The sequence below is a fragment of the Aquarana catesbeiana genome, linkage group LG04, assembly GCF_042186555.1.
Source record: "Aquarana catesbeiana isolate 2022-GZ linkage group LG04, ASM4218655v1, whole genome shotgun sequence".
NCBI lineage: Eukaryota > Metazoa > Chordata > Amphibia > Anura > Ranidae > Aquarana > Aquarana catesbeiana.
Genome location: NC_133327.1, coordinates 135,049,017 through 135,064,200, shown reverse-complemented (window position 1 = coordinate 135,064,200; position 15,184 = coordinate 135,049,017). Strand labels below are relative to the sequence as shown.

Genomic DNA, 15,184 nt, shown 5'->3' with positions numbered 1-15,184 from the left:
ATGGTGATTTCTTGCATGTAATCGCTTATATGGTGATTCACCCAGGTTAATCGTGACTACACTACGACACCTTCTAAAGTTCACATTCACCAGGTGGCAATATAGTTAGAGCCTGGTCAATATGTGTGTCTTTAGTCCCCTGTTTAGATATTTCCTGTGGTAACAGGTATGTACAGCGATATTTGCTCATGCATTAATGTAATCAGATAAATAGCCATCATTGCTCAACATCCAAAATGTATTCAATTAAAAAAATCCATAGAAAGTGGTTTCACTCACATTTTAAAAAGTGCCCTTAGACCGGCACAAAGTCTATTCAGCAATCAGCTAAGCCTGTATTAACGCTGCTTCTTCCTTGAGAGCTGGCACAAGATTCAAACCTCGGTCTCAGTGTGGGTCAGGGTTAATGAGTATAGCTTTGCTCTTTATAAATCAACATACATGTGCCCTTGGGTCCCCCATAGCAGTGCATACACAAAGTACAGTAATCTTCTCTATTTGCACGCAGATCTGGAAACTTTATTATTGTCTAAGCTGTAAAATGGGCTATGAAAATCTGTGTCTGATAAAGCTTATGCTGCCCCCCCCGATAAGTTAGAAGAGGCCTAATAAGGCCTTTTTTTTAGCACAAAGACCAGAGTGTGATCTACATTTGTTCATAAAAAACAATCAGAAATTTTTTTTGACCTGACTAATATGAATATGAATTCTTTCAGTTTTGCAAGATTACAAAAGGTCAAGTTGATTGAACTACCAAATGGCTCCTCGTATTTAACCACCCGGAGGATTTGGCTGCTCGGAGCACTTTTTACAATTTGGTACTGCGCTGCTTTAACTGGCAATTGCCGCGGTCATGCAATGTTGTACCCAAACAAAATTTTTGTCCTTTTTTTCCCACAAATAGAGCTTTCTTTTGATGGTATTTGATTGCCTCTGCGATTTTTTTTTTTTTTTGCGAGTCCATGGAATATTTTATATTTTTACACAAGTTTCGAGAAAATTACAATTTTTTTTTTTTTTTTTTTACACAAAGTTGTCACTAAATGATATATTGTTCAAACATGGCATGGTTGTATGTGGAATTACACCCCAATACATTCTGCCGCTTTTCCTGAGTACGGGGATACCACATGTGTGAGACTTTTTGGCAGTCTAACCGCGCACAGGACCCCGAAAACCAATCACCGCCTTCAGGCTGTCTAAGGGCATAAATTTTTGATTTCACTCCTCACTGCCTATCAGGGTTTTGGAGGCCATGAAATGCCCAGATAGCACAACCCCCCCTCCCCCCCAAATGACCCCATTTTGGAAAGTAGACACCCCAAGCTATTTGCTGAGAGGCATGTTGAGTATTTTGCAGATCTCGCTTTTTGTCACAAGGTTTTGAAAATTGAAAAAAAGGGGTTTTTTTTTTCAGGGCCTCCCCAACTGTGATAGGTAGTGAGGAGTAAAATCACAATTTTTCGCCTTTAGAAAGCCTGAAGGCCGCGATTGGTTTTTGGGGTCCTGTACGCAGCTAGACTCCCAAAAAGTCTCACACATGTAGTATCCCCATACACAGGAGAAGCAGAAGAATGTATTTTGGGGTGTAATTTCACATATAACCACGCCATGTTTGAACAATATATCCTTCAGTGACAACTTTGTGTAAAAAAAAAAAAAAATTGTAATTTTCCCAAAACTTGTAGCAAAATATAAAATATTCCATGGACTCAAAATGCCTCATCAAAAAATTTGAAGTGTCTTCTTTCCAAAATGGGGTAGTTTAGGGGGGGGTTGTGCCATCTTGACATTTCAGGGCCTCCGAAACTGTGATAGGTAGTGAGGAAGTGAAGTGAAATCACCATTTTTTGCCCTTAGAGAGCCTGAAGGTGGTGATTTGTTTTCGGGGTCCTGTACACGGCTAGGCTCCCAAAAATTCTCACACATGTGGTATCCCCAACAGAATGCATTTTGGGGTGCAATTCCACATATTCCCATGGCATGTTTGAACAATATATCATTTAGTAACAACTTTGTTTAAAAAAAAAAAAAAAAAAAATTGTAATTTTCCCGAAACTTGTGGCAAAATATAAAATATTCCATGGACTCAACATGCCTCTCAAATAGCTTGGGGTGTCCACTTTCCAAAATGGGGTCATGGGGGTTTGAATTGTCCTGGCATTTTATGCACAACATTTAGAAGCTTATGTCACACATCACCCACTCTTCTTGAAGACAAAGCCATTTCTGACACTTTTTGTTTACCTGAAAAAATATTTTTTTGCTAAAAATTAGTTTGAACCCCCAAATATATTTTTTTTTAAAGCAAAGGTCCTGCAGATTAAAATGGTGGGTGTTGCAGCTTTTTTTTTCTCACAGTATTTACGCAGCGATTTTTCAAATGCATTCTTTTTTTAAAAATAACACATTTTTTAATATTAATGCACTAAAACACACTATACTGCCCAAATGTTTGATGAAATAAAAAAGATGATCTTATGCCGAGTACATGGATACCAAACACGGACATGCTTTAAAATTGCACACAAACGTGCAGCGGCGACAAACTACATACATTTTAAAAGCCTTTACAGGTTACCACTTTAGGTTTACAGAGGAGGTCTACTGCTAAAATTACTGCCCTCGATCTGACATTTGCGGTGATACCTCACATGCATGGTGCAATTGCTGTTTACATATGACACCAGACCGATGCTTGCGTTAGCTTTTGCGCTTGAGTACGGGGGGACAGGGGTGCTTTTTTTTTTTTTTTTTTTTTAAATGATTTATTTTGCTTTTTATCATTTTTATTATCTCAGGGAATGTAAATATCCCCAATGGTAGTAATAGGTAGTAACAGGTACTCTTTTTTTGAAAAAAATTGGGGTCTATTAGACCCTAGATCTCTCCTCTCCCCTCAAAGCATTTGACCACACCAAGATCGGTGTTATTAAATGCTTTCCCAATGGCGCTGTTTATAACCGGCGAAACCTAAGTCATGAAATGGTCGTAGCTATTGGTTTCTTAGGCCATAGAGATAATTGGAGCCGTTCACTTAAAGTCCAGCAACATACCAGTACATTGCTGGTCCTTGTTGGGCATATATTGTAATGTTCTTTTTTTCATGCAGCCTGTGGGCTGAACGAAAAAAAGAGATTGATCGGTGGGTATGCCCACCATTAGACTACCGCCCTTCATCCACCCACGTCTAATGATGGGCATACATGCACCATTTTCTTTTAACTGTGGTGGTGAAATCACCTCCTACAGTGCTGGAGTTGCTGATTTACAACGTATTGTGGGAGCAAATGCTGTTGCTGTCAAGATAAATAAATCAGTGCTGCAGCTGAATGGCGTACCTGCTAAGCAAATGATGGTTAACAATAAAACAAAGTAACATTACAGTATAACAGTAATGCCCTGTACACACGGTCGGATTTTCCGACGGAAAAGGTGTGCTAGGACCTTGTTGTCGGAAATTCCGACCGTGTGTGGGTTCCATCAAACATTTTCCATTGGAATTTCCGTCACACAAACTTTGAGAGCTTGCTATAAAATTTTCCGACAACAAAATCCGTTGTCGGAAATTCCGATCCTGTGTACACAAATCCGACGCACAAAGTGTCATGCATGCTCAGAATAAATTAAGAGACTAAAGCTTTTGGCTACTGCCCGTTTATAGTCCCGACGTACGTGTTTTACGTCACCGTATTCAGAAAGATTGGATTTTCCGACAACTTTGTGTGACTGTGTGTATGCAAGACAAGTTTTCAGCCGACATCCGTCAGAAAAAAATCCATGGATTTTGTTGTCGGAATGTCCGATCGTGTGTACAGGGCATAAGACTTAGATGACTTACCATACCTGCAAAGCAAATACAATAAAACATTGTCAAAATAAAACGTTTTTTAACACAATCTGTGCCGAAAAAGATATATGCCGAAGCATGCTTCGACATATATGCTTTTTTTTTTTTTTAATTGTGGTGGTGAAATCACCTCCTACAACACTGGAGTCACGGCTTTATGTATCGTGGGCGCAAATGCTGTTGCTGTCAGAATAAATAAACCCGTGCTGCCGCTGAATGGCGTACCTGCTAAGCAAATGATGGTGAACAATAAAACAAACATTACAGTATAACATACCATACCTGCAAAGCAAACACAATAAAACAAAGTAAAGATAAAACAAGAAGAGAACGATAGATATAGAACAATAGTGAGCAAACAGTAGAGCGGACAGTAGAGCGAACATAAGAGAGAAAAATAGAGAGAGAACAAGCTTTGTAGAGCACATAAGTATTCAGCAGAGCCAATTGAAATAAGTATACAGACTTTTTTTGTACCAGCGTCTGGCCTTACGGGCAATTAGGTACTGTGCCAACAACTGGCCGTTGAGGTCTACCCTTCCCATATTAAGGTTATATTCGTGTACACAGAGGGGTTTCTCCACAACACCAGTCGCCGTAGGAATTTGGGAGAAAGGGAGGACAAAACGCAAACATTCTAACTATCCCTCCACTTCACCAAAAGCAAATTATTACATCTCAAGCAGGCTCTCTCCCCCAGCCTAAGACGGGAATCTACAAGCCGCTGGGGTAAGCCCCGGCGATTAGATCACATGGTGCCACATGCCAATTTGGTCATCAAACAGGTGACAAAGTGGCACGCTTGTGTAATAATTGTCCACATACAAGTGGTACGCCTTTCTGAATAAGGGTGACACCAAGTCCCACACAATCTTACCATGCTCCCTATGTAGTTTGGGCAGTTCTCCGGCTCTACGTAACTATCTCTTCCATCGTAAACCATAAAACTATATGTATAGCTTGTGGCCCCATCACAGAGCTTATACATCTTGACCCCATATCTGGCACGCTTGCTGGGAAGATACTGTTTGAATGACAAGTGGCCAGAAAACTTAATCAGGGACTCATCGACGCAGACAACTTGATGGGGGAGTGAACAAGGCTGCAAAGTGTTGGTTGAAGCGGTTTACGAGGGGCCGAATTTTGTAGAGCCGATCAAATTTAGGGTCACCCCGAGGATGTCAGAGTTCATTATCGTTGAAGTACATGAACCGCAAGATCTGCTCGTATCGTGTCCTGGTCATGGAGGCAGAGAACACGGGCATATGGTGCAATGGGTCAGTGGACCAGTATGACCGCAACTCACTCTTTTTACTTATGACCATGAGGAGGGATAGGCCCAGGAAGGTCTTAAAGCGGTGTTCCAGCCATGATTTATTTATTTTTTTTAAAGTAAGCAGCTACAAACACTGTAGCTACTGACTTTTAATAAGGACACTTACCTGTCCAGGGAGCCCGCGATGTCGCCCCCCCCCCGAGGCCGAGCTGTCCATCGGATCGGGTGCCGCCATCTTAATGAAGGGAAACAGGCAGTGGAGCCTTGCGCCTAACCTACTGCGCATGCGCAAGTCACGCGGCACTTTGTGAATGGCCCTGTTGATTTCTGGGACACACACATGTCCCAGAAGACAACGAGGCAGCTCACTGAAGAGGAGGAAGTGAAGGAACAGCGCAGCGGAATAGGAAGAGGCAGATTAGGAAGACTGCCTAGCAACAGGGGTTTCTGGTAAGTAAAAAAACATTTTTTTTTTCAAATTTTTTTGATAAATTTTTTGAGAATATTAATGTAATTTTTTATTCTAGGGTGGACCTCCGCTTTAAATTTGGAAACTGTAATTGGTTTCCATTCTCTAGCCAGGGTCAGCTGGGGATTAGCGGCGATGAATTGACCAGCATATAAATTGCTTTGGTCCACAATAGATCTATAGAGATCTTCGGTGAAAAACAGCGAATAAAAATCAAGTGACGTAAAATCAACTGTTTCCACCTGAATTCCGGGTTGGCCAGTGAATGGGGGAAGTATGGGTGCTGCAGAAGTGGTGGGCTCCCAATTAGGATTGGCGAATGCAGCAGAAAGGGCACTATGGGCTCGACGGGCCTGTCTTTATCTTATTCTTGGTGGCTGCAGGACACTACTTGTGCTTGCCACTTCGCCAGCTTGAACTGCACTTATGGGACTCGCCACGTCACCACATGATACTGCAGTGCTGGTTGTATGACCAGGATGTACTAGGCCACTGGTTCTTGCCAGTTCACCAGAAGGATGAGCGGCACTAGTACTGGCTCTCTGCTCCATACGAGAGCCCTGCGGTTCTTGCAACTCAACGACAGCAGAAGAACGAGGTCTGGTATGCCTGACCTTGGCAGGGGCCACAACTCCGTTGTCAGAGCTACCTGTCAGGGTGCCGCTGCTGTCTACAGGTTCGTATTCTGAGCCCGAATCTGACAGACGAGTGACTTCCTCTTCACTATCTGTCATGCTCAGAAACGTGTAGGCCTCATCACTAGTGTACCTTCGATTTGACATTTTGGTCTCTAAATTTACTGGTACAGTATTGAGACTCACAAGAAAAAAAAAAAGCACCCGACTGGCAGCGACTGATGCAAACGTTACCAAAAAAAAAAAAAAACACGTTGGCATTCGCAGGGATCAGGCCTGACTCTGCGAATGCTGCAGTTATGTGTGTTGTGTTTTTGTAAGTGACAGTGATCGATCGATACTGCATTTGGGTGGGCTGGACTGGGTGGAGGGGCTAAATACAGGTGCTAGCAGGTATCTGGGCTGATCCCACTAACACTGCATTTTTGGGAGCCCTAAACTTCTGGGGATGCTAATACAGTTCTGATCAGATCAGATATTGATCTGTTCAGATACTATACTACTAAGGGAAGTGTATGGTGCGTGCGTGGGTGTTAGGGCTACTGACACTAATCTGACGCTGCCTGGGGCGACGCAGACCCTGACTGACTCTAAAACCTAACTGATCTCACCCGCCGGATGATCAGGGGGTTAAACCTTTATTGGGTATTATACGGCGGGTGCCCTGACGCTATTAAAAAAAAAAAAAAAATTAGCTAACCAGCATCACCCGTGAAGCTTTTTTTTTTTTTTTTCAAATAACGTTTTTTATTAAACATATATTCAGGTAAGTAGAAAAGACAATGACACTGTATTATACAAAATTCACTGTGCCAGCGACAAAACTGACAAGCAACCAGCATCAATAAGCAATTATTCGGGTACATAAGGCTTGTATCAGGTTTCATATATAGATCAATAGTCAACAAGTAGGTATCTACATGGACCTTAGCATTGTCTAGTGAGAAAAAAATGGAAAAGAGTACAGTAGAGAAAAGAAAGGAAGAGAAGGGAGGGAAGAAAGGGGAGGCTCAATCATTGGCTCAAGGCGGGTCCTCTCGTCTATGCTAGTCTTCCCAGACCTTATCATGTGCCTCTAGTCTATTTTGTAATCTAGCAGTCATTTTTTCCATCAGTTCTATGTCTTTTATTCTGGTGTATAGGTCTGTTTGGTTAGGCGGGTCCTGTCGTTTCCAATAAAGGGCTATAAGGCACCTCGCGGCTGTCAGGACATGTCTAAGCAGTTTCTTGGAATGCTTAGGTATCTGTAAGCCGAAACTCCAAAAAGGAATGATTTCGGGGTTCTAGGGACCTGCACACCTAACAGGTGAGTTAGTAAAAGCTGTGTCTCTGTCCAAAAAGGCACTATCCTAGGACATGTCCAGTAAATGTGGTACAAGGTTCCCTTATCTCCCTGACACCGCCAGCATCTGAGCTGGAGGGGTAGATGGCTCGGAGAACATCCGGCGTCAGATACCAAAAAAAAATCATTTTATAGGCGTTCTCCTTGTATAGTGCACAAAAAGAACTCTTAGCCGCCTGTGACCAAATCGTCCGCCACGTCGTTTCTGGTAGTTCCTCTCCCAATGCTCTCTCCCATCGAAGCTTACCCTGCGTGGTGAAGCTGTATGAGTTTAGCACCCGGTATATGTCTAAGATCAAGCCTCGACGTGCCGAACCCTCCAACATCAAGCTCTCAAATGTAGTTGGAGCTGAGAATTGTAGGTCCGGGGCGATCGATTGGGTGTAGTGTCTGATCTGCAGGTACCCATAGAATACCTGATGGGGTAAATCAAATTTCTTTTGGAGTTCTGTGAATGAGAGCACTCTACGTGTACAGGGATGTACTAGGTGACCAAAGTGGAATAAATTCCTTGTCGCCCATGGAAAAGACATCTGATGTGCGAGGCCTACAGGCATTCTGGGATTGTAAAGGAAGGACGTGAGAAGCGATCTCTCCGAGCCCAGCTTATGTATTCTGGATAATTTACGCCAGAGAGATCTAAGATGAAGTATGGGGCCCAGAAGCCGGGCCAAGTCCACCTCCACATTTGCATTCCAGAGCATACTATTTGGGTGTATGGGAGCCATCCAAATTTTTTCAATTTCTGTCCATCTGTTCTAGGACCGTTGGGGAAACCAAGAGGCCAGGGCACCCAGTTGGGCGGCTTGGTAATACTTGTTTAAGTCGGGAAATGCCAGTCCCCCTTCTGAGCGCAACGCCGTTAAGACTGATTGAGATACTCTATGCCTCCCATAGTTCCAAACAAATCTCACCAAGTCTGCCTGAAGTTTCCTCATATCCGTCTGTGGAATCGGGATAGGAAGTGTCTGGAAGAGATACAGAAGTTTGGGGAGGATGGTCATCTTTATAGAGGCCACCCTCCCCAAAAGAGAAATATGATGGGTCTTCCATTTTTGTAGCAAATCCCTTATGGACCAAAAGAGGGGAGGGAAGTTGGCTCTATATAGGGTGTTGTAGGAAGGGGTGATCTGTACTCCCAAATATTTCAGGGCTGTTGTCTTCCAGTGGTAGGGGAAACATTGCTGTAGATGCTGGGTCTCTGCTGGAGGGATATTAATAGGTAAGGCCTCCGATTTAGCTGCGTTTATTTTATAGCCAGAAAGGGAGCGATAACGGTCGAGCTCAGCGTGTAAATTGGGAAGCGATATCCTAGGCTGGGTCAGGGTAAGTATAATGTCATCAGCAAACAATGCTAATTTAAATTCCCTTCCCCGCACCGGGACCCTGTGTATATTTGAATTTCTATGAACGGATGCCGCCAGAGGCTCAACACATAACGCAAATAGTAATAACGAAAGTGGACACCCCTGGCGGGTCCCGTTCGCAATCGAAAAGGCTGAAGATAAGGCAAAGGGAATTTTAACCTGAGAAGTGGGATTTGTGTATAGGTGCCGGATGGCCTGTAAAAAAGGACCCCGGGACCCCATGCATTTCAACGTGGCGAACAGGAACGGCCATCCAAGGCGGTCAAAAGCCTTTTCAGCATCTAACCCAAGGACTAATGTTTCCAAGTTGTCCCTATTCGCCACATCTATGAGGTCAATAATCCGTCTTGTATTATCCCCTGCTTGACGGAGGGGGACAAAGCCCAACTGGTCCTTATGAATTAAAGAGGGAAGTATTAGATTCAATCGCAGCGAGAGGAGCTTAGTAAAAATTTTTAGATCAGAGTTTAGAAGTGCGATTGACCTATAACTTGCACATATTGAAGGATCTTTGTCAGGTTTGGGGATTAACGTAAGGAATGACCTCTGCATGTCTGAGGGAATAGGGGTCTGCTGGAGAAAGGCATTAAACAACCTACACAGATAGGGCAGGAGGATCGGGAGAAATGTCTTCTAATATTCGTAGGGGAGGCCATCTGGACCGGGGGATTTATGTGATGGCAAGTTTTTAATGGTGGCTGTCAGTTCTTCCACCGATATCGGGGCATTGAGGGAAAGTAAGTCCGACGCCTGAAGTTTGGGGATTCTACTTTCCTCCAGATATTTTTGCATGCGATCAGCTAGATCATGGGGGAGAGGGTCCTGTGGTATTTCGGGGTCGTTATATAGGGCCGTATAAAATTCCCCAAAGGCCCGTGCTATTTCTTGGGGGTGTGATAGGAGTGTATCTCTTCTATCTTTTATCTGGTGGGGGGTGGCCGCGTGGCAACGCTCTGACAATTTGCGCGCTAGTAGTGAATGGGCTTTGTTGCCTTTGTCGTAATAAGTTTGTTTCAATCTAAGGAGTGCCTTCTTTACATGACCTATTGCTAAATCTCGGAGGGTAGTCCGTAAGCAAACAATTTTTTTAAGAAGAGGTATGGATGGTGAAGTTTGTAGTTGGAGTTCTAGGGTTCTGAGGTTTCTCTCAGCTTGGAGTTTAGAAGCTTTCGCATCTTTCTTCATGGCCGAGGAAATCGCTAGACACCGCCCTCTGAGGACCGCCTTATGGGCCTCCCAAAGAGTGGAGAGGGAGATATCTGAGGTGTCATTTTCAAGAAAATAGTTCTGTAATGTTGTCTCTAGTTCTAATTTAGATGGGATGTGTTGGAGAAGGAAATTATTTAATTGCCAGTGACATGGTTTACGGGTAGGGGTGCCCATCTCCAAGGACATAGTTACAGGGGTGTGATCGGACCAAGATATAGGCAGGATCTGAGCGTCCTTAGTGGCACGAAGGGTGGCATTGTTGACAAAAAAGTAATCTACTCGAGAGTGCATGCGGTGAGGGGCGGAATAAAATGTATATTGTCTATCTCCCGGGTGCAGGGCCCGCCATATATCGAATAGGGGATGACGTCTGGTGAGTTGGCGAAATAGTTGTGAGTCCCGAGCAACTCGGGTTTGTGGATCTGTGGGGTTCATTACATGGCGATCTAGACCCACCGAATGAGACAAATAAAAGTCTCCTCCAATGATCAAATATTCATTGGGGGATTTAAACAGCCGCGCGAGTACTTTAGTTAGAAAGTGTATTTGTCGGGTATTAGGAGCATATAGAGTAGAGATAGTGACCGTCTGAGTTTGCCACTGGCCTCGCAGGATAATGTAGTGCCCTCGTGGGTCCACAAAAGATTCAGAACATTTGAACGGGGAACCCCGTTTAAATAAAATAGCCACTCCAGCTCGCTTGCGGGGGCTAAATGCCTGGTATACCTGAGGGTAGTGTCTGGATGCAAAGGTGAAGGCGTCTCCTTTATTAAAATGCGTTTCCTGTAGCAGGACAACGTCCGCCCCAGAATGCCTGAGCTCCCTCAGCGCGAGATGCCTTTTTTTATTTGAGTTCAGGCCGTGGACATTAAGTGACATGATCTTAACCATGATCATGGGTGTGTGTGAGCTCAGCGTTACTTAGCTTATCCAGCCGCGAGAATGCCCCGACATCCAGGAAAGAAGGGGACCCATGTGTAGGATACGTCCAGGTGATCATCCAGAACCAATGATGAGCCAGGGAAAGGGAGGGGGTGGGCGGGAGAGAGATAAGGGGAGAGAAGGAAAGAAAGAAGAGATTAGTTAAAAACATAAATAAAAGTAAACATTGTAATGAAATCCCAAGCAGTGCAAACCACCCGGGATCTATTGAGTTCCAGTAAGTCCCTCCGATCAGAGCCCACAAAGAGGACCCGGGCCGGGGGGACATAGAGAACCGTGTGAACAAATATAACGGTGTTCAAAAACCTTAATTAGGTATAAAAAGGGGAACTTTAGTAAGGTAAACCTATAGGGGGACTAGTGATCAGAGAAACTACCATTGTCAAGTCTCCAGTAGGGGGTGCCTGATGGACAACAAAAAGTAACAGGCTTTAGGCCTAAGGGGGGGTGTAAATATAACTAATGAGTGGATCAGGAGAATCTAATATAGCAGTCAGCCATTCCTAGGCTTAGTAGACCCTCGGGGAGAGTCCCTGTCTCTGGGGCGTTTCGTTGGAGGAATCTTCTGCCAGACCAATGGGGGTGGCGTTGGTGTATCCACTAAGTCCCAGTCTTGAAGACGAGGAACAGGGATCTCCAGAATGCTGCAGAAGTTGTCCAAATCCTCAGGGAAGCGTAATACTGCTGATTTACCTTGTCGGCGAGCTGTTAAGCTGAAAGGAAAACCCCATCGGTAGATTATATTGTTTTCTTGTAGTGAAGCGAGTAGGGGTTGGAGGAGTCTACGTTTCTGCAGGGTTATCCAAGAAGGATCAGGGTATATCTGAATTTGCGTGTTTTCATGAACAACCTTCTTGGTGACGCGAGCTTTTCGCATGATGTCTTCCTTTAGGGGGAAGGAGTGGACTCTGCATATAACATCTTGTGGTCTGGAGACAGGCCCTTTAGGGCGCAGGGCACGGTGGGCTCGGTCCATCTCTATGGGTTTATTCGGGGGGGTCCCCTAACAGGTTGTTGAATAAAGATTGCAGGGTTTCGTGGAGATCCTCTGGACCCTCCGGTTCCGGTAGGCCCCTGACACCAATGTTGTTTCTGCGCCCCCTATTATCCAAATCTTCAATATGGCGCTGCATGTTCCGGAGCATTAGGTGATGGTCAGCTCCCTGTAATTAGGTAAGGTGCACAGCCAGTTTGGTCTCCTGAATTTCCTCTTCCGCCATCTCCACCCTCTCGGATAGATGTTTAAGGTTGGCATGAATTACTTGGATTTCTGCCCGACAAGCGGATTTGACTTCCTCGATAAGAAGTTTAAAGTCCTCTTTGGTGGGGATGGCTTGGAGACAGGCCTGCCATGGGGGGGTCTGCTGTAGTCATGGATCGTCCCCCGTATGTTGTTGAGGATACTGCAAAGGAGAGGGTTCTCGCCGGGGAGCAGGGGGGGGGCTCGGATCGCAGTGCCTCCCAGGGCTGCATGTGGGGATCCTGCGACTCACCCCACCTCAGTGAAGGAGAGGGATGAGCTGATATTAGTCCATCTCTGTGAGTCATATTCAGAGAGCTGGTCACTTGAGCATAGGACATTGCCTGGCCTGTACCCCTCTCTGTGGGTTTGGGGATACTGTGTCGTGGTTGTCTCTGTGGTTGGGGCAAGTCTGGAGCACAATTATGCACCTGCAGGGGGGGTAGCTTCCCCAATTTGCCTTGCTGACAGGGGTCCCGAGGCCTGGGCCCACTCCGGGTCTGGTAGTGGTGAGAAGTCTCCTGGATGCAGTGAGGGGGTAGGAGACATCGTTCCTTCTGCAGAGAGGATCGGGTCTGAGGCCGAGCGCAGCAGCCGTGGGAAGGCCTCAGAGCACTGTGTAAGTGGCTGCAGTGTGGCCTTGTATAGCGTCCCGGGAGTCATGCTGGAGCCCATCCTGGGGTGTATAGGACGGAGATGGACTCACCCCTCCTGGATTCTGATATTGCGATCCGCTTATCTCCCGATCCGGCACTGATGTGCTCTGTGGTAACTGCAGCGGTGGAGAGCTCGGTGGCAGTGGCGGCCTCATGGAGGAGGCGGATGACGTCGGCGCCATCTTGTCCATCCCGTCGTCGGAGATGGAGGGTGGTTTAAAGTACCCCCGAAGGGTCGCAGAGGATCCGGAGGGAGGCACAGATGATCCCCTGGGTTTGAGGGAACGGGTTCTCCTATTTCCACCCATATACAGGTGCTTAAAGTCCCCTTAATAGGCCGTTAGGCTGCAGGCAGGTGGAGAGCTACAGGTTCAGGCTTCCATACAGGGCAGCTTCCGGTCACGCCCCCTCCACCCGTGAATCTTATACAGTGATCACTGGTGACGGGGTGATCAAGGTGTTAAACCTTTATTGGGGGGGGGGGTCCCCTAGACCTATCTGGGCCTACCACTAATTACCCTAACACTTATTAGTGTCACTAATGACACCAGTACAGTGATCAAAAAAAAATCTGAACACTGCACTGGGTGACAGTGACAGGGGGTGAAGGGGTTAACTGGGGGGTTGATCAAGGGTGGTACCTACGTGAACTGGTGTCAGTGTAGAGTTGGTGTACCTTCTGTGAGATGCTCTCTCTCCTTGGTCTGGAACGGAAAAGACCGACACGAGGAGAGATGACATCACTTCCCCTGCAGATTTCATTGGCCTGGGCCTGGGGATTGATCGGTTCTGGATCATAACATAATGGCAATTCGCCTGCCCGTGCCATTCTGCCGCAGTACAACTGTGGCGGCAGGTCGGGAAGCGGTTAAAGATCTTCTCACCCGAATCCCTATACAATGCGTTTCCCTACCAATTACTATGAGAGCTCAAACAATGAGATCCCTTACTCCTTCTGCTGTACTCTTCGTGATGTAAAATTAAAGAATAAATAAATCCTGCAGACAGTTGCTAAAAGGTAGTAGATGTCGACTTATACCTTACTTTAGGATGTCTTTATTTACCTGTCATTGTCAGTAAGAGGACACCTTCTCACATCTGGGTTGTTGATTACGCCACATCGTTTGAACTGTCCATCTCCGAGTGATCGAGAAACCTCCAGTACACCCAAAACTCTGCCATCTCTGTGGAACGAGATTAAAAAAACAAAATAAATATAATTTCAAATCATATTAAAATATGATTTGAGAGCACGAGAACAAATAAAAAACAATAGGGGGGGGGGGGTGAGAAGGGGGAGGATGAACAGAACTTCCCAATTTAGGTGAAGTTCCACTTTAAATGAGTGCAGTAGTGATTTAGCAGCAATGCCGTCAATTTGCCTTTTAAAGCTAAGTGAGATTTTGATGGAAATAGTTTTTTTGTATTTGTAGGCATGCAGTTACAAAAAAAAAAAAAAAAAGTTGAGTTCATGCATTGTAAGGTTCCATAAGGCAGAGTAAGATAGTGTAAAGTCTTCTGTGAAAGTGATTGCAGCAGGGAGGCATCTTGCTCTCCATATGTTGGTGAAATTTTTTCTGCAAATTTGACCCTCGGGCAAGGCAGCAAGTGTAGTGTGGCTTAGACTGATAACTGACTGGCATTTCACAGAAATTGCTTATTCGGCAGAACACAGTACACACCCCAAAGCCAGGGGCTCCTCCACCCAGAAGAGGGATGTGATGGGATGATTCAAGACAAACACGATTAAGTAACACTTAAGAGGTGCCAGATACGATCTGCCAGTTTAATCACTTACAGGGAGGTTTTACACTTTTGTAATAACAAGGGAGATGATTCTGTGTTCATTCTATATGGCTGAATTGAGTGAGCTCATGCAGAGATGTAAACGGTTCGTTATAGCAATAGCGCAGCTCACCTCACATTTCCCCCTGCTTTTTGTATCCTCATCCGTTCTTCATACTGAGTGGGATTATGTTCTCTACTCAAGCTTAATACAGTGGGCTTCTGAGTTTCCTCATTCATCCTACACATTATCGCCTTTATAAAAACAAGGAGGTATCAAGATTACAAAAGGAAATAGATCATTAGAAATCAGGCTACCTATAGGCACAACAAGACTAAACAAGTATAGTGTGGGTCTTTCATTGGTTGGGTCATTTCTTAAATAAGCCTCACCAAATATTTTATTTGTTACT

At 45.0% G+C, this 15,184-nt stretch overlaps 1 protein-coding gene across 2 annotated transcripts in view; it reads right to left on the bottom strand.

Moving 5' to 3' along the window:
* Window positions 1-15,184, bottom strand: part of ILKAP (ILK associated serine/threonine phosphatase) — a 90,638-nt gene that overhangs the window by 2,412 nt on the left and 73,042 nt on the right. For both annotated transcript variants that reach the window (XM_073625692.1, XM_073625693.1), the window contains exons 7-8: window positions 14,905-15,026; window positions 14,051-14,170 (exon numbers count right to left, since the gene is read on the bottom strand). In XM_073625692.1, the coding sequence (XP_073481793.1) occupies window positions 14,051-14,170; window positions 14,905-15,026 (242 nt within the window). The remainder of the gene's footprint in view (window positions 1-14,050; window positions 14,171-14,904; window positions 15,027-15,184) is intronic.